This window comes from Cetorhinus maximus, unplaced genomic scaffold (assembly GCF_964194155.1).
Source record: "Cetorhinus maximus unplaced genomic scaffold, sCetMax3.hap1.1 HAP1_SCAFFOLD_2594, whole genome shotgun sequence".
In the NCBI taxonomy this organism is placed as follows: Eukaryota; Metazoa; Chordata; class Chondrichthyes; order Lamniformes; family Cetorhinidae; genus Cetorhinus; species Cetorhinus maximus.
This window is the reverse complement of record NW_027598528.1, coordinates 2,348-26,323: the sequence shown is the minus strand read 5'-3', so window position 1 is coordinate 26,323 and position 23,976 is coordinate 2,348. Positions and strand designations below refer to the sequence as shown.

Genomic DNA, 23,976 nt, shown 5'->3' with positions numbered 1-23,976 from the left:
GTTAGCCCCACGCTCCCTCCTCCCCCACCCCCCTTCCTCTTCCCCCCACCCCCCCCATAACCCCGCACATTTTCCCCCCTTCCAGTATTCATCCAATTCCCCACCTCCCAACGTTTTCGAGGGTGAATCTGCTTCCCCCTCCCCTTTCGGGCAGCGCCTTCCAGATCACAACAACTCGCCACGTCCAAAATAAATAAAATTCTCCTCATCTCCCCTTCCCCCCTCCCTCCCTCCCGCCGATTCTCTTCAATCTGTGTCCCCCACCCCCTTCCCCCTCTGGTTACCGACCCTCCCGCCAATGGAAACAGTTTCCCCTCATTCACTCGATCGAGACCCCCTCGTGATTTTGAACCCCCCACGATTCAGTCTCCCCCCCTTCACCTTCTCCGCTCCGAGGGGAACAATCCCGGCTCCTCCGGTCTCTCCAAACACGAACTGAAGCCCCCTCGTCCATAATGCCAACATGGTTTAATATAGAAGTAACTATATGTTATATATTAATATCCGTGTAATTAATAGAACATAAATAGACCATAATAAGTGGCATGAAGTTCTCAACTGCTTCAGTTTGGACTGCACAGAAAGATCCCAGGTTCGACACCTGACCTCCAGAGGTTGAGGGGGTCAAAAACAGGGTCTCCCCTCATAACCAGTCGGACTTGGCCCTCCAATAGAACCCTGCTGGGAAAAGCACTTCTGTTCAGGTAGGGCTACGGGGTTAGATACAGAGTAAAGCTCCCTCTACACCGTCCCCCATCAAACACTCCCAGGACAGGTACAGCACGGGGTTAGATACAGAGTAAAGCTCCCTCTACACCGTCCCCATCAAACACTCCCAGGACAGGTACAGCACGGGGTTAGATACAGAGTAAAGCTCCCTCTACACCGTCCCCATCAAACACTCCCAGGACAGGTACAGCACGGGGTTAGATACAGAGTAAAGCACCCTCTACACCGTCCCCATCAAACACTCCCAGGACAGGTACAGCACGGGGTTAGATACAGAGTAAAGCTCCCTCTACACCGTCCCCATCAAACACTCCCAGGACAGGTACAGCACGGGGTTAGATACAGAGTAAAGCTCCCTCTACACTGTCCCCATCAAACACTCCCAGGACAGGTACAGCACGGGGTTAGATACAGAGTAAAGCTCCCTCTACACCGTCCCCATCAAACACTCCCAGGACAGGTACAGCACGGGGTTAGATACAGAGTAAAGCTCCCTCTACACCGTCCCCCATCAAACACTCCCAGGACAGGTACAGCACGGGGTTAGATACAGAGTAAAGCCCCCTCTACACTGTCCAGGACAAGTACAGAGCCTCTGCACCCCCAACCCTCCACCCCCCACCCCAATGTCTCCCTCCCTCACGACAGATTTACCAGATTACATAGTTAATTATAGAAAACGAGCCTGAACATAAAGTGCATTTAAAGGGGTGAGTTTGGGGTCTGCGTTATAAACTGCCAATGTGAACTGTGCCAATCTGCACGCTTTAAAAAATGCGTTAGTGGAACATTAAAATCAGCCATTCTCTCGCCGCCCGACCCCTCACAACACACTCTCATATATCACAATCTTCTCCTCTGTGGAGCTCCCCACAGGCAAGGGCTCTCCGGAGTCTACAGAGATCCCTCTGTACTGCAGATGGTGGGAAGACCAGACTGGTGTTGTCAGATGGTGCCATCGCTGTGGGGAGAGAGAGAGAGGGAGTGAGAGAGGGAGAGAAGGGGGAGAGGAGAGAGATATGGGGGGGGAGCGAGAGAGAGAGATAGATGGGGAGAGAGGAAGCGGAGAGAGAGAGAAGGGCAGAGAGAGAGAGGGAGAGAGGGAAAGGGAGAGAGATGGAGGGGGAGAGAGAGGCAAGATAGGGAGAGAGTGAGGGAGAGAGAAAGAGATAGAGGGAGAGCCAGGAGTAGAAGGACAGAGACAGAGAGATGGGGAAAGAGAAGGTGGGGAGAGAGATTGAGGGCGAGGAGGGGGGAGAGAGAGAGAGAGAGAGAGAAACAGGGGGCAAGAGATGGAGCAGATGATGCAGACAGAGAGATGGACACGAAGAGAGGGAAAGCGAGAGACAGAGCAGGTGAGAGAGAGCGGGAGTGGAAAAGGAGAGAGCAGGACGGAGGGAGAGCAGGGAGAGAGAGAGAGAGAGATGGGAGCAAGAGTGAAAACAGAGAAAGAGAGAGATAGGAAAGGGAGGGAGCAAGAGGGAGAGGGGAAGAAGAGATGTGAGAGAGAGAGGGAGAGAGAAAGAGAGAGGGAGAGAGAGACAAAGAGAAGACAAAACAAAATTGTCAGAACACGTGGTCTTTGACCTTCAGTACAAGCATAAGGACTCAGTTACCCTCCAGACCCCCAGGGGGGCGAGGTGAAAGAGAGTTTGGTTTGTTATTATAGGATTCGAGTGACTCAGTACCGATGCTAGCGGACCTCCAGTGGCATTGCTCCGTGAGAGTACGGGGATCCGCTCCACCCTCAGGGGTGGAACGCACAGTGGGTTGTCCTGCTGCACTGTGAAGGCTTGAATCCCGGCCCAGTGGGTAGCAATCTTAGCTTCCAAATCCAAAGGCTGTGGGTTCAAGTCCCCACTCCACACCCTCAAGTCGCATAATTCCACTGCACTGTACTGAGGGAGAGCCGCACTGTCGGAGGGTCAGTGCCGAGGGAGCGCCACACTGTCGGAGGGTCAGTGCTGAGGGAGCGCCGCACTGTCGGAGGGCCTGTGCTGAGGGAGCGCCGCACTGTCGGAGGGTCAGTGCCGAGGGAGCGCCGCACTGTCAGAGATTCAGTGCTGAGGGAGCGCCGCACTGTCGGAGAGTCAGTGCTGAGGGAGTGCCGCACTGTCGGAGGGTCAGTGCTGCTCTTGGAGTAACTTGCGGAATCTTGCTCCACCCCACCCCCACCGCAGGCCGCCAGGGGATCTGAGTTCTGCTGACGGGAAGGTCAGGGAGGTGCCGAGGTGCCTGAGCCCTTCTGCCTACTGACCTGTGCGAAGGTCCCCTTGCCCCTGGAGAGCTTGTAGAGGATGGTGGTCGGGATGCAGAGCATGGAGGCAAGAGCGAGGCACCAGCCCAGGGCTTCACCCCACCAGGGGTAAGTGTAGACCTTGTTGTACGTCAGGGGCTTGTAGTTGATGAGGTGGAAGAGGAAGATTCCCTGAGGTTGGCGGAGAGAGAGAGAGAGGGAGAGAGAGAGACAGTTAGTTTGCGTTGGGCCTGGGGGGAGAGAATCCCAAAGATTCCCAACCCTATAATGTGAAGAAATTTCTCCTCATCTCAGTCCCAAATGATCGGCCCCCTTATCCTGAGACTGTGGTCCCCACCCCAACGTGTTTTAGATTCCCCCCGAGCAGGGGAAACAATCTCTCCGCGCCCACCCTGTCAAACCCCTTCAGAATCTCGTCCGTCTCAATGCGATCGCCTCTCATTCTGCTAAACTCCAGAGAACATCGGCCCAATTCACTCAGCCTCTCATCGTCGGACAACCTCCCCCTCATCCCAGGGACCGATCGAGTGAACCTTCACTGTACCCGCCTCCGATGCGAGTCTATCCTTCCTTAAACGCGGAGACCAAAACTGCGCACGGTTATTCCAGAGGTGGTCTCGCCAAAACCCTGTCGATCTCTATCAAGACTTGTTTATTCTTGTACTCCCGTCTCCTGCCGACACTGACAGGCTAACGTTCTGCGTTCCTCCCTCCCCACCAAGTCTCTTTGAGCACCGATGTTGGCCCGGTGCGGCGATTTTTTAAAGAACACCCTGCTTCTCCCGGCTGCGATGCCCGCCGCAGTCGATCAGCTGGTGCCGAACCGCCTTTCCCTGGGTGGGGTGGGGGTGAGTGACACCGTGTCCCCTCCCCGCCCAACCTCGCCCCCCCCGACCGACACCACCCCCCTCCACGCACTTTAAGCCCACCCACCCGCCCTCCCAACGCAACCCCGCGGGGATGCCCCCCGAGGCTCTTACCAAGCAGACCAGCGGCGTTACAAAGCTCCAACACCACTTCATCCACGGGAGAGGCCGATAGCCCACCATGCAAGCGATGTCATCCATGAACCGGTCTGCCCCTGTCGGAGGGGTGGGGAGGAGGCAAAGGGAGATGGAAGGGTTAAAGGTGAAAAGCCCTCGAGGTGTGGAGGTGTGGAGGTTTGGGGGTTGGGGGTTGTGGGGGGGGGGTGGAGGACACATGAAACGGGAGCACGAGGAGGCCATTCGGCCCCTCGAGCCCTTCGACAAGATCACGGCCCACCCGATGGTGGCCTCAGCCCTGCTTTCCTGCCTGTCCTTGGCCCTCACCCCCCCACCACGCCAACCACCCTCTCCCTAACCCCCTCCCAACCTCCCCCCAACCGCCTCCCCCGATCCCCATTTGGAAATATATCGGCCGTTCCTTCACTGTTGCCGGGTCAAAATCCTGGAACTCCCTCCCTAACAGCGCGGTGGGTGTACCTACACCACACGGGACAAAATCCTGGAACTCCCTCCCTAACAGCGCGGTGGGTGTACCTACACCACACGGGGACTGCAGCGGCTCAAGAAGGCCCCACCTTCTCAAGGGGGCCATTAGGGATGGGCAATGAATGCTGGGCCCAGCCAGCGACCCCAACACCCCGTGAATGAATAATTTTAAAAAAACCTTGACCCCCCCATCGTCGATCAGAAATCTGTCTCACTTGGCCTTGAATATATTCAGTGACCCGGCCCCCGCTGCTCTCTGGGGGGGGAGAGAGAATTCCACAGACTGACCACCCTCTGAGAGAAGAAATTCCTCCTCATCTCCGTCTTCAATGGGAGACCCCTCATTCTGAAACTGTGCCCCCTCCCCTCGTTCTAGATTCACCCCACGAGGGGAGGGAAACATCCCCTCAGCATCCACCCTGTCAAACCCCCTCCCCTCAGAATCTGATATGTTTCAATAAGATCACCTCTCATTCTTCTAAACTCCAATGGGTAGAGGCCCAACCTGCTCAACCTTTCCTCATCAGACAAATCCCCTTCGTCCCAGGAATCGGCCGCTTGAACTGGGTTTTGGTGCCAATCTTGTCCATTTTTATCCGTTTTTGTGCTTGCGGTGAGTAACTCACCTCCTGACTCCCCCAAAGCCTGTCCACCATCTACAAGGCACAAGTCAGGAGTGTGATGGGATACTCCCCACTTGCCTGGATGAGTGCAGCTCCCACAACACTCAAGAAGCTCGACACCGTCCAGGACAAAGCAGCCCCCGCTCGATCGGCACCCCATCCACAAACATTCACTCCCCCCACCACCACCGACGCACAGGGGCAGCAGCGTGTGTACCATCGACAAGATGCACTGCAGCAACTCGCCAAGGCTCCTTCGACAGCGCCGCCCAAACCCACCACCTCTACCACCTAGAAGGACAAGGGCAGCAGACACATGGGGAACACCACCACCTGCAAGTTCCCCCTCCGAGCCCCTCACCATCCCGACTTGGGAATATATCGGCCGTTCCTTCACTGTCGCTGGGTCAAAATCCTGGGAACTCCCTCCCTAACAGCGCAGTGGGTGTACCTACACCACACGGGACAAAATCCCGGAACTCCCTCCCTAACAGCGCGGTGGGTGTACCTACACCACACGGACAAAATCCTGGAACTCCCTCCCTAACAGCGCCGTGGTTGTACCTACACCACACGGGACAAAATCCTGGAACTCCCTCCCTAACAGCACGGTGGGTGTACCTACACCACACGGGGACTGCAGCGGCTCAAGAAGGCAGCTCACCCCCACCACCTTCTCAAAGGGGCAACTAGGGATGGGCAATAAATGCTGGGCCCAGCCAGCGACCCCCACACCCCATGAACGAATGAAAAGCAAGCACAGAGAATATTACTCACCATATACCCAAGCCACAACGATGCACTCCCAGAATGCTTGCCAAAGCAAGGTCATCCCACTCGCTGAGTAATAGTCGAAGAGCTGGAAGAGGTACATTCCACCCTGTGTGTGTGATGGGAAGGTCGTTGAGACACCAAAGTTGAAAGGTCAACCTTCGCGCACCCCAGCAACAACCCCCCACTTATTGGCCCGCCCTTCCCCCCCTCCCTCCCCACCCCCGTTGATCGGTCAAGCATCGACCCTGCCGCGAGGGGTCACAGAGGGGTCGGCCGCTCGGACGCCGGGTTCCAATCGTCAAGCTTTAGCTCCCCCTCCTTGGCCGCCGCCCCTCCCCTCCCCCCATTGGCCCATTGGTGAGGTCACAGGGAGGTCAACCACCTCAACGTCCAAAGCTGCATGGTCAAGGTTGCCCCGATGGCCAAGGGTGTGGGGAGGGCATGGGCGAGGCTGGGCAGGGGGGTGTAGGGGGAGGGGAGAGAATTTCGGACCTTGGCGCCTCGGGTGAAGAAATTTCTCCTCTCCTCAGTCCCGAATGATCGGCCCCCTTATCCTGAGACTGTCCCCCCGTGTTTTAGATTCCCCCCGAGCAGGGGAAACAATCTCTCCGCGCCCACCCCTGTCAAACCCCCTTCAGACTCTCGTCCGTCTCAATGCCATCGCCTCTCGTTCTGCTAAACTCCAGAGAACATCGGCCCGATTCACTCAAGCCTCTCATCGTCGGACAACCTCCCCCCCCTCATCCCAGGGACCGATCGAGTGAACCTCCGCTGTACCACCTCCAGTGCGAGTATACCCTTCCTTAAATGTGGAGACCAAAACTGCGAACGGTTATTCCAGAGGTGGTCTCACCTGCCCAACTCCAGCAAGACTTCCTTACTCCTGTCCTCCAATCCCCTTAAGACATTAGCAAACGTGCTATTAGCCTCCCTAATGGCTCACTAATCCCACAGGCAAACTTTCAGAGTTCCGCACACGCAAGTCACTTTGAACGTCGGCATTTTCAACGTGCACATCTTCGAAAAAGATCCTGCTTTTTTATTCTCGCGACCAAAGTGAAAATCCTCACACTTCCCCGCACATTATACCCCGTCCGCCACCTTGTTGCCCACTCGTTTAACCTGTCGCCACCTCTTTGTTGGCTCTTTGTATCCTCCACACAGCTTCCTTTCCACCTAGCTTGGTATTGTCAACAGACAGCGTGGGGTGACGTACATAAATGGGGGGGGAAGGCATTGGGATGGCGTTGGGGGGAATTGGAGGGGGGAACAGAAACCCCGCCGTGCGAGCGGAGTCCCTGCCCTGGAATGGGAATAGTGGCACCCCCCCTCAAAGAGGGGGCAGCAACGGAGACAAGGTCAGGGGGGGTGGGGGGTGAGAGGTCAAAGTGCGCCCGCTTCAACATGGGGGGCAGCGGTGTGGAGCCCAGCTTACCTGCGTCACCATGGTGAGGTCGATGATGAAGCTGAGGCCTATGCAGACGGCCACCGCGACCTCCCGCTGATACCGGAAGTAGTACTTGGAGGGGAGGAGGTCCAGAATCCCGGTGACGAACCCCTCAACTCCGACAAACTGTGGAGGCCAAAAAACACGGGATAGTGGTCAAGGGCCCTGTCCGAGTCTCCTCGCGTGCTCTGCACTGCTTCGTGCCTCCCCCCGCCAACTGCGCACGTAGGCCCATTGGACTACAGATTGGGACGTCCAACTTGCACCAACAAACTTGACCTTCTATAACGCCCTCACCACAATAAAACGTCCCCCCAAGACACTTCACGGGAGCGTAAACCAGACAGAAGCTGACCCCCAGCCACACGCGGGGATATTAGGGACAGGGGACCAAAAGCTCGGTCAGAGGGGCCAGTTTTTAAGGAGCGTCTTATAGGAGGAGGGAGAGAGAGAGGAGGAGAGGTTTAGGGAGGGAATTCCAGAGCTCAGGGGCACCCCCCAGGCAGCTGAAGGCACGGCCGCCAATGGCGGAGCGATGGGAATCGGGGGATGCTCGAGAGGCCGGAATTGGAGGAGCGCAGAGATCTCGGAGGGTTGTAGGAGGTTACAGATTTAGGGAGGGTTGTAGGGGCTGGAGGGGGTTACAGAGATAGGGAGGGTTGTAGGGGCTGGAGGGGGTTACAGAGATAGGGAGGGTTGTAGGGGCTGGAGGGGGTTACAGAGATAGGGAGGGTTGTAGGGGCTGGAGGAGGCTACAGAGATAGGGAGGGTTGTAGGGGCTGGAGGAGGTTACAGAGATAGGGAGGGTTGTAGCGGCTGGAGGAGGTTACAGAGATAGGGAGGGGCGTAGGGGCTGGAGGAGGTGACAGAGATAGGGAGGGTTGTAGGGGCTGGAGGAGGTTACAGAGATAGGGAGGGTTGTAGGGGCTGGAGGAGGTTACAGAGATAGGGAGGGGGTGTAGGGGCTGGAGGAGGTTACAGAGATAGGGAGCGGCGTAGGGGCTGGAGGAGGTTACAGTGATAGGGAGGGTTGTAGGGGCTGGGTTGGAGGGGTTTGCGAACAGAATTAATTCCAGTTTCACAGTCTGCCTGGTTGTGGTTTGAACTCTGAGTTGGCTTAAGTCCTGTTTTGCAGGCCTCCCCTTCGATCAGCTCTCTTGGCGTAATAAACCCTGGTTTATAACCTTGTTTATAATCTTATACTGTTACTGTCAGTTTTACACCCCTGACCTCTGCCTCCAATCTCTGAACCACGTGAGAACTGGGGGCAAAGAATATTAACTCACCTTTGGACAGACCGAACCGGCCGGGGCTCTTTCCTCTAGAAAAGAGGAGGCTGAGGGTGGGGGGGGTGACCCGATCGAGCTCTTTAAAATGACGGAGGGGGTTTCGATAGGGTCGACGTAGAGAAGATGTTTCCACTTGCGGGGGACGGAGCGGAGACCAGAACTAGGAGGGGGGGCCATTGATATAAGACAGTCCCTAATAAACCCGATCGGGGGGGGAGGGAATTCAGGAGAAAGGTCTTTACCCGGAGAGCGGGGAGAGTGTGGAACTCGATCCCACAGGGAGGGGGTGGAGGTGAATCGTGTCGATGTGTTTAAGGAGCTGGATAAACACACGAGGGGGGGAAAGGAATAGAAGGATATGGGGGATAGGGGGGGGAGATGGATTGGGGGAGTGGGAAAGGAGGCTGGGTGAGTGTGGCAGGAAACACCGGCATGGAGCAGAGGGGCCGAATGGCCTGTTTCTGGGTCTGTACATACTTTTCCAGGAGTCTGGGAGGAGAGTTAGAAAAGGGGTGAATCGCTCCTGAATAATAATTTAATTTGAGGTTTGTAACGGATTCAAATTCCAAAATATTGCATTAATTCGGGGGTAGAGGAAGGGACAAATTCTACAACTTCCCAAATACCCGCAGCTCCCCTCCTCTTGCCCGCGGAATCCAGGGTTATGACCCTTGCCCCCCATGTTACGACCCCTGCCTCCCGGGTTACGACCCCTACCTCCCGGGTTACGACCCCCGCCTCCCGGGTTACGACCCTTACCTCCCGGGTTACGACCCCTACCTCCCGGGTTACGACCCCTACCTCCCGGGTTACGGACCCTGCCTCGCAGGGTTATGACCCCTCCCTCCCCGGCTTAGGCCCCTGCCTCCTGGGTCATGATCCGAGTCTCCTGGGTCACGACCCTTGCTTTCCGGGTCACGGCCCTTGCGTTCCAGGTCACGACCCTTGCCTTCCGGGTTACGACCCCTATGCCAGCCCCCCGCACTCCGCTCCGAGGCTCGCGTTGGCGCTCCCCCCACCCCACGCCGCCCCCCCTACCCTCCCCGCGCACAGTCCCCCGCCCACGGCCTTACCTGACTCCCCAGTCCCAGGAGCAGGAGCATGATGAAGAATAAGGCAGCCCACACTTGCGGGAACGGCATCAGGGTCACGGCCTTCGGGTAGGCGATGAAGGCCAGGCCGGGTCCTGGGGGAGACCATAGCAACCGTTAAGAGGCGGCAACGACAGCGGGGCGAGGAGTGGGGGAGGGGGTGGGGGGGGTGTGGGGGCGTGGGCCGGAAAGCCCCACCGCCCCCCCCAATCTCCGCCAAGCCGCCCTCCCGGCGAGCAATGTCCGCAGATCAATGGCACCCTGAACGCGCTTTCTCGCCTATAGGCCGCGAGAAAACGGTCACCTCAGCTTCTCCAACCGGCAGGAATTCCTTCCAATGCCGACAGGAAGCCGCTCGTAACGCTCGCTTCACTAGGGGCTTTTTCCTGAGGGCGCAGCCTGTCCTGTAGGCCGCAGAACAGCGGCGGCCATTTTGGACATGGCGCCAAATCTTGGAAAGGGCCATTTTGGTCCAGGGTGACGCTTCGCACCAAATGGGGCAAGTGTCTGTCTTTCCTTCAACAGGAACAGGAGGAGGCCATTCAGCCCCTCTCTCTCGAGCCTGTTACACAGGAACAGGAGGAGGCCCATTCAGCGCTTCGGAGCATGAAGGGAAGGGAGAAACCATTGGGATATCTATCATGGCAACAGTTGCCAAGGGGTCCCGTTGACTTACCTGAATCTGCCACCTGAGAGATGTCCACTCCCCGTTCTTGAGCCATGAACCCCAAGATAGAGAAGACAACGAACCCGGCAAAGAAACTGGTCCCACTGTTCACCAATGCCAGTATGAAGGCATCTCTGAGAGAAGAGGGACACCACGGGGTTAGATACAGAGTAAAGCTCCCTCTACACCGTCCCCATCAAACACTCCCAGGACAGGTACAGCACGGGGTTAGATACAGAGTAAAGCTCCCTCTACACCGTCCCCATCAAACACTCCCAGGACAGGTACAGCACGGGGTTTAGATACAGAGTAAAGCTCCCTCTACACCGTCCCCATCAAACACTCCCAGGACAGGTACAGCACGGGGTTAGATACAGAGTAAAGCTCCCTCTACACCGTCCCCATCAAACACTCCCAGGACAGGCACAGCACGGGGTTAGATACAGAGTAAAGCTCCCTCTACACCGTCCCCATCAAACTCTCCCAGCACAGGTACAGCACGGGGTTAGATACAGAGTAAAGCTCCCTCTACACCGTCCCCATCAAACACTCCCAGGACAGGTACAGCACGGGGTTAGATACAGAGTAAAGCTCCCTCTACACCGTCCCCATCAAACACTCCCAGGACAGGTACAGCACGGGGTTAGATACAGAGTAAAGCTCCCTCTACACCGTCCCCATCAAACACTCCCAGGACAGGTACAGCACGGGGTTAGATACAGAGTAAAGCTCCCTCTACACCGTCCCCATCAAACACTCCCAGGACAGGTACAGCACGGGGTTAGATACAGAGTAAAGCTCCCTCTACACCGTCCCCATCAAACACTCCCAGGACAGGTACAGCACGGGGTTAGATACAGAGTAAAGCTCCCTCTACACCGTCCCCATCAAACACTCCCAGGACAGGTACAGCACGGGGTTAGATACAGAGTAAAGCTCCCTCTACACCGTCCCCATCAAACACTCCCAGGACAGGTACAGCACGGGGTTAGATACAGAGTAAAGCTCCCTCTACACCGTCCCCATCAAACACTCCCAGGACAGGTACAGCACGGGGTTAGATACAGAGTAAAGCTCCCTCTACACCGTCCCCATCAAACACTCCCAGGACAGGTACAGCACGGGGTTAGATACAGAGTAAAGCTCCCTCTACACCGTCCCCATCAAACACTCCCAGGACAGGTACAGCACGGGGGGTTGCTGAGCCTACAATCTCACGGCAGGTTCGTGGTTGCCCCTTTGAGTTTGCCGAGAGGGTCGGTTGTGCGGTCTGGCGCCTCCAAATGGCTGGTGTTCCAGCGGAAGAGGGGGCTGGTGGATCCCCTCAGGGCTGGTGGATCCCCTCATCCACCAACCCCCTTTGACTCCTTGCCCGCCCTCGGCCACCTCCCCACGCCCCCAACTCTCGCCCGCCCGCCTTACTTGTAACAATCGTTGTTGAACTGGTTATAACTGCCCAACGCGGTGAGGGCGCCAAGGCCGATGGCGTAGGAGAAGAAAATCTGCGTGCCGGCATCGATCCAGACCTGCAGGGCAGAACGCACGAGGGCGGAGTGAGGCCAACGTGGTGGAATAGCTCCCCGGCTCCCCCCCTACCTCCCTGAATCGACTCGCCTCATTTCATCCCGATTCACCCCGATCCCGACCCCCACACGATGGGTTGGCGATCAGCTATTCGCCTGTGGCGGGAAGCGCAGGACGGCAGCCCAAGCCAACGCCGCTGCCCCTGGGTGTGGCCTCGCTGGCCAATCTGTTCACAGGCCGCCGCCCACACCCAACTCCAGTCCTCATCGTCACTGAGGCCAATCATGGAGGCGTTAGGCAGGGATCACCGAAATCAGCGTGCACCGACAATGATGGGGCCGCACTGTCGGAGGGTCAGCGCTGAGGGAGCGCCGCACTGTCAGAGGGGCAGTGCTGAGGGAGCGCCGCGCTGTCGGAGGGTCAGTGCTGAGGGAGCGCCGCGCTGTCGGAGGGTCAGCGCTGAGGGAGCGCCGCACTGTCGGAGGGTCAGCGCTGAGGGAGCGCCGCACTGTCGGAGGGTCAGCGCTGAGGGAGCGCCGCACTGTCGGAGGGTCGGTGCTGAGGGAGCGCCGCACTGTCGGAGTGTCAGCGCTGAGGGAGCGCCGCCCTGTCGGAGGGTCGGTGCTGAGGGAGCACCGCACTGTCGGAGGGTCAGTGCTGAGGGAGCGCCGCACTGTCGGAGGGTCAGTGCTGAGGGAGTGCCGCACTGTCGGAGGGTCAGTGCTGAGGGAGCGCCGCACTGTCGGAGGGTCAGTGCTGAGGGAGCGCCGCTCTGTCGGAGGGTCAGTGCTGAGGGAGCGCCGCTCTGTCGGAGGGTCAGTGCTGAGGGAGCGCCGCTCTGTCGGAGGGTCAGTGCTGAGGGAGCGCCGTGTTGTCGGAGGGTCAGTGCTGAGGGAGAGCCGTACTGTCGGAGGGTCAGTGCTGAGTGCCGCTGGGGCCAAGGGGGAAATTGACCACACAGACACCGTGTTTTGGAGCGCCGTGACCGAGTTTTTTATAAGTCAGACTTCAAGAACATTGCACAGGGTTGCGTGGGACTCCCCACCCAGCCACCCTCGGCCTACTTGCCTGTGCTTCACCCAGCTTCGACCACTCTGGCCTCAAGTAGTAGATAATGCCCTGGACGGCCCCCGGGAGGGTCACACCACGCACAAGCAGGATGATCAGGATGATGTAGGGGAAGGTGGCTGTGAAATAAACAACCTGCAGACAGAGGGGAAGGAAAGCAGACCATTTTCAGCTATTTGACTACAGAAGGCATCGTCCCCCCGCCTCACACCCGCAACTTGCCCCCCCCTCCCGTGTCAACCATACCTCAGTCGCCTCCGGGTCAGCAGGTCGGATTTCAAGCACCCGCTCCGGATACTGGAAACCCAGCGTCCAAACGTGATACCCACCCGCCCTAGTACCAGTACTGAGGGAGCCCCGCACTGTCGGAGGGTCAGTGCTGAGGGATTCCGCACTGGCGGAGGGTCAGTGCCGAGGGAGCGCCGCACTGTCGGAGGGTCAGTGCTGAGGGAGCGCCGCACTGTCGGAGGGTCAGTGCTGAGGGAGCCCCGCACTGTCGGAGGGTCAGTGCTGAGGGATTCCGCACTGGCGGAGGGTCAGTGCCGAGGAAGCGCCGCACTGTCGGAGGGTCGGCGCTGAGGGAGCGCCGCACTGTCGGAGGGTCAGTGCTGAGGGAGCGCCGCACTGTCGGACGGTCAGTGCTGAGGGAGCGCCGCACTGTCGGAGGGTCAGTGCTGAGGGATTCCGCACTGTCGGAGGGTCAGTGCCAAGGGAGCGCCGCACTGTCGGAGGGTCAGTGCCGAGGGAGCGCCGCACCGTCGGAGGGTCGGTGCCGAGGGAGCGCCGCACCGTGGGAGGGTCGGTGCTGAGGGAGCGCCGCACTGTCGGAGGGTCAGTGCTGAGGGAGCGCCGCGCTGTCGGAGGGTCAGTGCTGAGGGAGCGCCGCACTGTCGGAGGGTCAGTGCTGAGGGAGCGCCGCACTGTCGGAGGGTCAGTGCTGAGGGAGCGCCGCACTGTCGGAGCGTCAGTGCTGATGGAACATGAACCCCGAGGCCCCCTCTCTGCTCTCTGAGGTGGATGTAAAAGATCCCGAGGCCTCTATTGGGAGAACAGCAGGGGGGCTGTGGGGGCAGGAAGGGGGGAGTCGGGCGTGAGAGAGAGGGGCAGGGGTTGGCGAAAATTCTCCCCGGCGTCCCTGGGGCCTAATATTTACCACCTCACCCAACACCCCTTCCCCTTAAAAAAAGAACCCAAACCAGATGACCTGCGTCGTTAGCACGATGGCTGCGTGTGGGATCTTGCTGTGCGCAAATGGGCTTCCCTTCCGTCGCGACAGTGACCTCACTCGAAAGGAAAGCTCCCCTCTGTCGGCCGTGAGGCGCTGTGGGGAGGTCCTGAGGTGATGGGGGCGGGGGTTTGGGGGCGGGAGCGCAGAGTCCTTGCACGTCTGCCCGTCTGCCCGTCTGCCTCTGCCCATCTGCCCGTCTGTCCACCCCCACCACCCCCCACCCCCACTCTGCTCCCCTGTCCCTCGCCGAGCCACCACCCTCCCCCTCCTATTGTCCCCACCCAGTCCGTGACCTTGGGACAGGAGGGGAGAAAATGGAGGGGGTGGCCAAGAGGGAAAGTTCCGGAAGGAGATTGGCTCATAACCGTGGAGATCTGAGGTCCGGGCGGGAATGGGAAGCAGGGGGGAGGTGTGGGGGGGTGGTTGTGTGGGGGGGTTGGCCTGCAGGAGGAGGGCGAGTGAAGTGGAGCGATGGAGGGGAATCGAGGAGCGGCGGCCTCCATTTTGAAGCCTGACTGAAGGCCTGAGGCTCCGCCAGGCCGGAGGGAGGGAACGAGGGTGGGGGAGAAAGAGAGAGAGAGTGAGAGAGAGAGAGAAGGGAAGGTTTCCTCCTCTTTGTTCCCAACCTCCGGCTGCGGGAGGTCACGGGCAGCTCCGTACATCGACCACCGTTGCCCCGGAGACAGGGCGGTTTCTTGGCCTGGTCCAAACTCCTTTTGAATTGACGAGCGTTCAGGCCCCAGGCCTTTGAGCGGTTTCCTTGGCGACCGGCCCTGAGAATTGGGAGCTATAATCCCGGCCCGGCGTGCCCTTCCCGAATTCCAGCCTCCCGGTAGGCCCACACGTCTCGTTGGAGCTCTCGGACTTGGCGTGACCCCTCTCACCCCTGGCCTGCCGTGACGGAGAGGGAATTTCGCCCGGCCCTGCCCCCTTGAAACGTTTGCGCTGCACGCAGGCGGGTACTGAGGACAAACAGACGGGGGAGACGGCCGAAAGGCACATCCTGAGATCACTGAGATTGTCGAAAGCGTGTCCTAAGGTCAGTCAGAGGCTAATTGCAGCAAGTTGCACTTCGAGGAGTCAGTCAGAGGGTAATTGCTACAAGCTACATCCTACATCAGTCAGAGTGTAATTGCTTCACAATTACACTGACAGACCCGTCCCCACCAGTACTGTACCCCAGTGTTATACAGTGACAGACCCGTCCCCACCAGTACTGTACCCCAGTGTTATACAGTGACAGACCCGTCCCTACCAGTACTGTACCCCAGTGTTATACAGTGACAGACCCGTCCCCACCAGTACTGTACCCCAGTGTTATACAGTGACAGACCCGTCCCCACCAGTACTGTACCCCAGTGTTATACAGTGACAGACCCGTCCCCACCAGTACTGTACCCCAGTGTTATACAGTGACAGACCCAGCCCCACCAGTACTGTACCCCAGTGTTATACAGTGACAGACCCGTCCCTACCAGTACTGTACCCCAGTGTTATACAGTGACAGACCCGTCCCCGCCAGTACTGTACCCCAATGTTATACAGTGACAGACCCGTCCCCGCCAGTACTGTACCCCAGTGTTATACAGTGACAGACCCGTCCCCGCCAGTACTGCACCCCAGTGTTATACAGTGACAGACCCGTCCCCGCCAGTACTGCACCCCAGTGTTATACAGTGACAGACCTCTCCCCACCAGTACAGTGGGAGTGAACAGGAAGGGGTTTGGGTCCATTGGGATTGGGTACAGTGGGAGTGAACAGGAAGGGGTTTGGGTCCATTGGGATTGTGGACAGTGGGAGTGAACGGGAAGGGGTTTGGGTCCATTGGGATTGTGTACAGTGGGAGTGAATGGGAAGGGGTTTGGGTCCATTGGGATTGTGGACAGTGGGAGTGAACGGGATGGGGTTTGGGATTGGGGTTGTGGACAGTGGGAGTGAATGGGAAGGGGTTTGGGTCCATTGGGATTGTGTACAGCAGGAGTGAACGGGAAGGGGTTTGGGTCCATTGGGATTGTGGACAGTGGGAGTGAACAGGAAGGGGTTTGGGTCCATTGGGATTGTGGACAGTGGGAGTGAACGGGAAGGGGTTGGGGTCCATTGGGATTGTGGACAGTGGGAGTGAGCGGGAAGGGGTTTGGGATTGGGATTGTGGACAGTGGGAGTGAACGGGAAGGGGTTTGGGATTGGGATTGTGGACAGTGGGAGTGAACGGGAAGGGGTTTGGGTGCTTTGGGATTGTGGACAGTGGGAGTGAACGGGAAGGGGTTTGGGATTGGGATTGTGGACAGTGGGAGTGAACGGGAAGGGGTTTGGGATTGGGATTGTGGACAGTGGGAGTGAACGGGAAGGGGTTTGGGATTGGGATTGTGGACGGCGGGAGTGAACGGGAAGGGGTTTGGGATTGGGATTGTGGACAGTGGGAGTGAACGGGAAGGTGTTTGGGGTTGGGATTGTGGACGGCGGGAGTGAACGGGAAGGTGTTTGGGATTGTGGACAGTGGGAGTGAACGGGAAGGGGTTTGGGATTGTGGACAGTGGGAGTGAATGGGAAGGGGTTTGGGATTGGGATTGCGGACGGCGGGAGTGAACGGGAAGGGGTGTGGTGCCTCCCGCCTCCCCCACGCACCCCTGGCTGGCCCCAGCCTCCGACTGCGAGTCAGCCCTACCTTGCCGGTTGTCTTCACCCCCTTCCAGACACAGAAGTAGACCACAAGCCAAGTCGCCATCAGGGAGAGGGCCAGCTCCCAGCTCATTTCCCCGACCTCCTCCAGCCCAGTCGAGAGGTTTAGCACCTTCCTCCTGTAAGAGCGAGCACAGGGTCAGCCTGGATGTGTGGTGGCGTCAGGGAGCAGGGGGTGGTGGGGGTGGGTGGGGTGCAGTGGGAGGGAAGAGGTCAACTTGGCAGCGCCAACCAAGAACCCGCCAAGCAGCGGCCCAAGTACCCCGCGTGGGCGCTCGGGTGTGAACCTCCTCACCCCGTCTCGCTTCGCCCCTGGCCCAGGGGTGGTGGGGCAGGGATGGGATGGTGAACGAGTCAGGTAGGAACAGGCCCCAATCCCGCAGCCGCCAACTGTGTCCATTCCCAATTCCCAGCGCCATTCCCAGCGTCTCTCCCCCCTCCCGCTGCTAGCGCGGCGCCAGTGGGAATGACTCCTGGCTCCCCCAACATCCCTGGCGGCCACCATGATCTTAGTTGTGCCACCCTTCCCCCACGCACACCCCCTTCCCCCCCCGCCAACCTTTCCCTTCCTACTTGGCTTGGTAATCGCGCCCTAGACAAGGCCCGGACAAGGTTGGCACCCTGGTGAACAATCGTAACATCAGATGGTGCCGGCTAAGACTCAGAGGAAGATTATCACTCCCAAATGAAACATTCTGAAGACGGGCGTCAATTCTAATTGGATCTCGGGCTCCTTAAACATCGAGATCAACAGTATAAGTGGCCATTTCTTGCTTCCACACTTTAGAAAGTATGTCAAGGAGAGTGCGGAGGGTAGGAGGTATGTAGAGGTCCTCGAGGAGAGTGCGGAGGGTAGGAAGTATGTCGAGGTCCTCGAGGAGAGTGCGGAGGGTAGGAAGTATGTCGAGGTCCTCGAGGAGAGTGAGAAGGGTAGGAAGTATGTCGAGGTCCTCGAGGAGTGTGCGGAGGGTAGGAAGTATGTCGAGGTCCTCGAGGAGAGTGCGGAGGGTAGGAAGTATGTTGAGGTCCCCGAGGAGAGTGCGGAGGGTAGGAAGTATGTCGAGGTCCTCGAGGAGAGTGCGGAGGGTAGGAAGTATGTCGAGGTCCTCGAGGATAGTGCGGAGGAGGGGTTTAGCCCCAGGGATGAAGGGGGACTTCAGTTCATGTTGGGAGAGGCTGGGATTGTTCTCCTCGGAGCGGAGAAGGTGAAGGGGGGGGGAGATTGAATCGAGGGGGGGGGGTTCAAAATCACGAGGGGGAGGAGGGTCTCGATCGAGTGATTGAGGAGAAACTGTTTCCAGTGGCTGGAGAGTCGGTAACCGGAGGGGGGGAGACACAGATTGAAGAGAATCGGTAAAGGAACCAGAGTTGGGGGAGATGAGGAGAATGTTTGTTTGGCTGCAGCGAGTTGTGGTGATCTGGAAGGCGCTGCCCGAAAGGGCGGGAGAAGCAGATTCACCCTCGGAAAGGGGGAGTTGGATAAATACTTGAAGGGAAAAATTTGCAGGGTTATGAGGGAAAGAGATGGGGCGGGAGGGTGTGTGGGATTAACTGGATAGCTCTCTCCAACGGGCTGGCACAAGCATGATGGAATGAATGGCCTCCTTCTGTGCTGTAGGATTCTATATGTACACCTCGGGTCAGAGGTTAGTTACCGCGCGGGATGCTTCCATAGGGTGGCGGTTGCTGGTAAATTCCTGCCCTTTTAGCGCCACATCCCTCCCCCACCCCCTCCCATCAGACATCCGGCTGACTTCCTGCTCAGTGCCGCACCCCATTTGCCAACCTACCCGCCAAGGCCTCTCCCTGGCCTCTGAATGGGTGACCGCCGCCCCTGGATGGTGCTGGTTGGGGGGCACTGCAACACCCAGAGTGAAGAAAGGATACCGGGTTGGGGGGGGGTCCGGGACCACCTTGCGAACGTTGATTGGGTGGGCGGGGGAGTGTGTGGTTGGCACCCATCCAGCCTCAGTGCCCTTACAGTCAGGAGCCGGTGATTGTTCCCCTCACCCCCCCAGCGCCCAAAGGGGCAATGTTTGGGTGAAGCCAAGAGCTTGGGGGCTTCATTGAGACGACACCTCATCACTATTCTCACATCGTGAAGTTTTTTATTCCTTCACAGGGTGGCAGCATTGTTGGCTAAGCCAACATTCTTTTGGCTTTTTTACCTTTTATTTTTACCATCTTTACTTATTTTTGGGGGGTTTTTTTTTGTTGTTATTATTCTTTAGATTTTTTTGTTTTCTGGTGTTTTTTAATTTTTATTTCTTTTAAAATTTGTTCATTTTAATTTTTCCGTTCTTTAGTTTTTTGGCAGCTGTTTTCTTTTTAATTTTTGCTTTTTTTACATTTTTAGCTTTTATTTATCTTTAGTTTGTTTATTTTTAGCTTTCTGTTATTTTCTTTTCTTTCTATTATTTTTATTGTTTAATTTTTTATTTTGTTTTGTTTTCCGTTTATTTATTTTGTTTTATTTAGTTTTTGGAACTTTTAAAATGTTTTGATTTTTTTTTCATTTTATTCTTTTAGTTTTTAAAATGATTTTTTTTGTTTTTTAATTTTAAAGTTGTTTTGTGTTCAATATGTTTTGTTTTATTTTTTGTTATTTTTTATTAATTCTCTTTTCATTTTTGTGTTTTTCATTTACTTGTTTAGTTCTGTTTTATTTTTATTTTCTTTGTTTTTTTTTAAAATTTGTATAATTGAATTTTTTTGTTTATTTATTTTTATTTATTTTTTAAAATTCTTAAGTTTTGTGATTTAATTTTTTTTATTGTTTATTTCTTTTTAAAATTTTTTAAAATTGTCAACATTTTTATAATTTAATTCTTTTATTGTTTATTACTTTTTGTTATTTTCATGTTTAAAAGTTTTATAGTTAATATTTTTCATTATTTCTTTAATTTTTAATTTAAAAAAAATTCTAATTGAATTTTTTTATTGTTCATTTCTTTTTAATTTTTTAAATTTTAAATATTTTTATAATTGAATTTTTTTGATTGTTTATTTCTTTTTAACTTTTTAAATTTCAAATATTTTTGTAATTGAATCTTTTTTGATTGTTTATTTCTTTTTAACTTTTTAAATATTAAACATTTTTATAATTGAATCTTTTTTGATTGTTTATTTCTTTTTAACTTTTTAAATTTTAAATATTTTTATAATTGAATCTTTTTTGATTGTTTATTTCTTTTTAATTTTTTAAATTTTAAATATTTTTATAATTGAATCTTTTTTGATTGTTTATTTCTTTTTAACTTTTTAAATTTCAAATATTTTTATAATTGAATCTTTTTTGATTGTTTATTTCTTTTTAACTTTTTAAATTTCAAATATTTTTATAATTGAATCTTTTTTGATTGTTTATTTCTTTTTAACTTTTTAAATTTTAAACATTTTTATAATTGAATTTTTTTGATTGTTTATTTCTTTTTAATTTGTAAAATTTTAAATATTTTTATAATTGAATTTTTTTGATTGTTTATTTCTTTTTAACTTTTTAAATTTCAAATATTTTTATAATTGAATTTTTTGATTGTTTATTTCTTTTTGCTTTTTTAAATGTTAAATATTTTTATAATTGAATATTTTTTGATTGTTTATTTCTTTTTAACTTTTTAAATTTTAAATATTTTTATAATTGAAATTTTTTGATTATTTCTTTTTTAAAAAATTTCAAACATTTTTATAATTGAATCTTTTTTGATTGTTTATTTCTTTTTAACTTTTTAAATTTCAAATATTTTTATAATTGAATTTTTTTGTTTGTTTATTTCTTTTTTATTTTTTAAATTTCAAATATTTTTATAATTGAATTTTTTTGTTTGTTTATTTCTTTTTTATTTTTTAAATGTTAAACATTTTTATAATTGAATTTTTTTTGTTTGTTTATTTCTTTTTAATTTTTAAAATTTTAAATATTTTTCTAATTGAATTTTTTTTGACTTTATTTCTGTTTGTTATTTTTTTGATTTTTAAAAGTTTTACGATTTAATTTTATGTGACTGTTCATCCCTTACTTTAAATTTTTTTTGAACTGTAAAATCTTTGTATAATTTCATCATTTTCCCTTTGCCTTCCGCCGCTCAGGCATCTCTCACATGAGGAGCGGTGGTCGGTGATCATGAACAGCAGCCGGGGGCACAAAGGGAAGGAGAAACTGAGGTCAAATTCATTCCCTTCCCCCCCTCCTCGCCCTCCCCACCCCCCCCACCCCCCCCCCCACCCCACCTCCCCCCGACCCCGCGATCCCTCGGTCCGAAAAATAAGAACATCGGAGTCAAACGGCGAGCGGCAAAAAAAAAAGATACGGAAACTCGTTAAGGGTCAAGGTTCAAATGGCACTGACCAGACCTGACCCGGTCAGGGGTCCTGGAATCCTCTCCTGTGATTGGTCAGTTGCTTTCGGCTGCGTCGGTGCCCCGTACGCGCGGAGTGTCGCAGCCGTCCGCTCGGTGCGCTGCAAGAGAACGGCACCGTGAGAGGGCGCTAGGCCCCGAGGAAACACGCGGCGTCTGGGTGAATCCGGGAGGGGGGGGTCAAAGGAACATGGCCGCCCTCCGTTTCCACAGTGATCCTGGCCCTTCCTGCAGTGCATGGTGGGATATCGGGGCGTAGCAAAACAAGCGCCCATGATGCCAATGGCAAGGTCAGGCAGGGTGTGGGTGACGGTGTGAGGGGGGGGGAAGAGATCATCGGTGGGTCTGACACCTTGTTGGATGAGCCTGGGTGGGTTTGGTGGTGGGGGCTTCTCTAGGGAAGCGGGTTGACCGTGAGCTCATCTCCAGCCCCCCTCCCCCGCAGCTACCCTCACCCCCTCCATGGAAATATCACCCCGGGTACCTTCTGTTTCAGAGTCAGTACAGACCCACTGGGCCAGGGGGGCGTTGGGTGAGAATGGCAGAGGCTACTGAGGGGTCAGGGGTGGAGGGGAGAGGGGAGACATTGATGGATCCGAGATGGAAGGACAGAAGCGTTAAAGGACAGGAGAGAGCGAGAGACTGAGTGATCAGGGATGGAGCGAGAGAGGGAGGGAGAGAAAGGGGGGATATGGAGGGATCAGAAATGGAGGGAGAGAGAAACTGAGGGATTGGGGAGGCGGGGGGGATGGAGGGAGAGAGGGACAGGATTGGAGAGACAGAAGGAGACAGTGGAACTTGGGAGAGGGAGAGAGAGAGAGAGACATTGAGGGATGGGAGTGAGGGAGTGAGACTGGGGCATCTGAGATGGAGGGGAGAGAGTGAGGGATTGGAGAGAGAGAGAGGGAGAGAGTGAGGGATTGGAGAGAGAGAGAGGGAGAGAGTGAGGGATTGGAGAGAGAGAGAGGGAGAGAATGAGGGATTGGAGAGAGAGAGAGGGAGAGAGTGAGGGATTGGAGAGAGAGAGAGGGAGAGAGTGAGGGATTGGAGAGAGAGGGAAAGGGAGAGACTGAGAGTTTGGAGAGAGAGAGAGAGAGGGACTGAGTGATTGGAGAGAGAGGGAAAGGGAGAGACTGAGAGATTGGAGAGAGAGAGAGAGGGACTGAGGGATTGGAGAGAGAGAGGGGGGGATGGAGGGAGAGAGAGACAGGATTGGAGAGACAGAAGGAGACAGTGGAACTTGGGAGAGGGAGAGAGAGAGAGAGAGAGAGACATTGAGGGATGGGAGTGAGGGAGTGAGACTGGGGCATCTGAGATGGAGGGGAGAGAGTGAGGGATTAGAGAGAGAGAGAAGGAGAGAGTGAGGGATTGGAGAGAGGGAAAGGGAGAGACTGAGAGATTGGAGAGAGAGACTGAGGGATTGGAGAGAGAGGGAAAGGGAGAGACTGAGAGATTGGAGAGAGAGAGAGAGAGGGACTGAGGGATTGGAGAGAGAGGGAAAGGGAGAGACTGAGAGATTGGAGAGAGAGAGAGAGGGACTGCGGGATTGGAGAGAGAGGGAAAGGGAGAAACAGAGATTGGAGAGAGAGGGAAAAGGAGAGACTGAGAGATTGGAGAGAGAGAGAGTGAGGGACTGAGGGATTGGAGAGAGAGGGAAAGGGAGAGACTGAGAGATTGGAGAGAGAGAGAGAGAGGGACTGAGGGATTGGAGAGAGAGGGAAAGGGAGAGACTGAGAGATTGGAGAGAGAGAGAGAGGGACTGAGGGATTGGAGAGAGAGGGAAAGGGAGAGACTGAGAGATTGGAGAAAGAGAGAGCGAGGGACTGAGGGATTGGAGAGAGAGACTTGAGGTATTGGGGATGGAGGGGGAGAGCGAGAGGGATCAGAGATTGAGGGAGAGAGGCTGAGGGATCAGAAAGAGAGAGAAAGAGACACTGAGGGATCGGGATGGAGGGAGAGAGACAGAGGGATTGGAGGGAGAGAGATGCTGAACGACCAGAGAGAAAGAGAGGGAGGGGAGAGAGAGAGTGAGAGACAGACTACTTAGGATTACATAGGATATATGGCACAGAAACAGGCCATTTGGCCCAACTAGTCCATGCCAGTGTTTACATTTCCATCTTTTCTCATCTAAATCTACCATTATAACCATCTATCCCCTTCTTCCTCAAATGCTTATCTAGCTTCCCCTCAAACGCAGCAACAATATTCGCTTCAGCCGCTCACTGAAGCAGCGAGTTCCGCTTTTTTTTCACCACTTTTTGGGTAAAGACGTTTCTTCTGAAATCCCTACTGGGTTTCTTGGCGACTGCCTTTGTGTTGAGATGGCCTATAGCAACCCTGTCCCCTACACCAGGAAACATTCTCTCTGCATCCGCTCTATCAAAACCAAAATAACTTTAAAGACCTCGATTGGGTCACAGGTCAGTCTTCTTTCTCAAGAGATTGATCTCTTTTCCTGATATGTCTACCCACGGTTTCTGGTGTTATCTTTGTAAATATTCTTTGCACACTCACTATATCCTCTATACTCTCTATACTCTCTATACCCTCTATACTCTCTATACTCTCTATACTCTCTATACCCTCTATACTCTCTATACTCTCTATACCCTCTATATCCTCTATACTCTCTATACCCTCTATACCCACTATACCCTCTATACTCTCTATACTCTCTATACCCTCTATACTCTCTATACTCTCTATACCCTCTATACCCTCTATAATCTCTATACCCTCTATACCCTCTATACCCTCTATACTCTC

The 23,976-nt window shown here is 54.1% G+C and overlaps 1 protein-coding gene across 1 annotated transcript; it reads right to left on the bottom strand.

Moving 5' to 3' along the window:
* Positions 1–307: 307 nt before the first annotated feature.
* Positions 308–21,205, bottom strand: LOC144677494 (creatine transporter-like; the record flags this gene model as incomplete). The annotated part of the gene is made up of 11 exons (XM_078537572.1): positions 308–1,690; positions 2,987–3,157; positions 3,967–4,067; positions 5,859–5,961; positions 7,291–7,428; positions 9,665–9,777; positions 10,359–10,483; positions 11,772–11,875; positions 12,942–13,076; positions 16,836–16,968; positions 21,198–21,205. Coding segments are annotated over 11 exons (1,269 nt in total), but the record flags the coding sequence as incomplete, so codon positions are not given.
* Between the last annotated feature and the right edge of the window lie 2,771 nt (positions 21,206–23,976).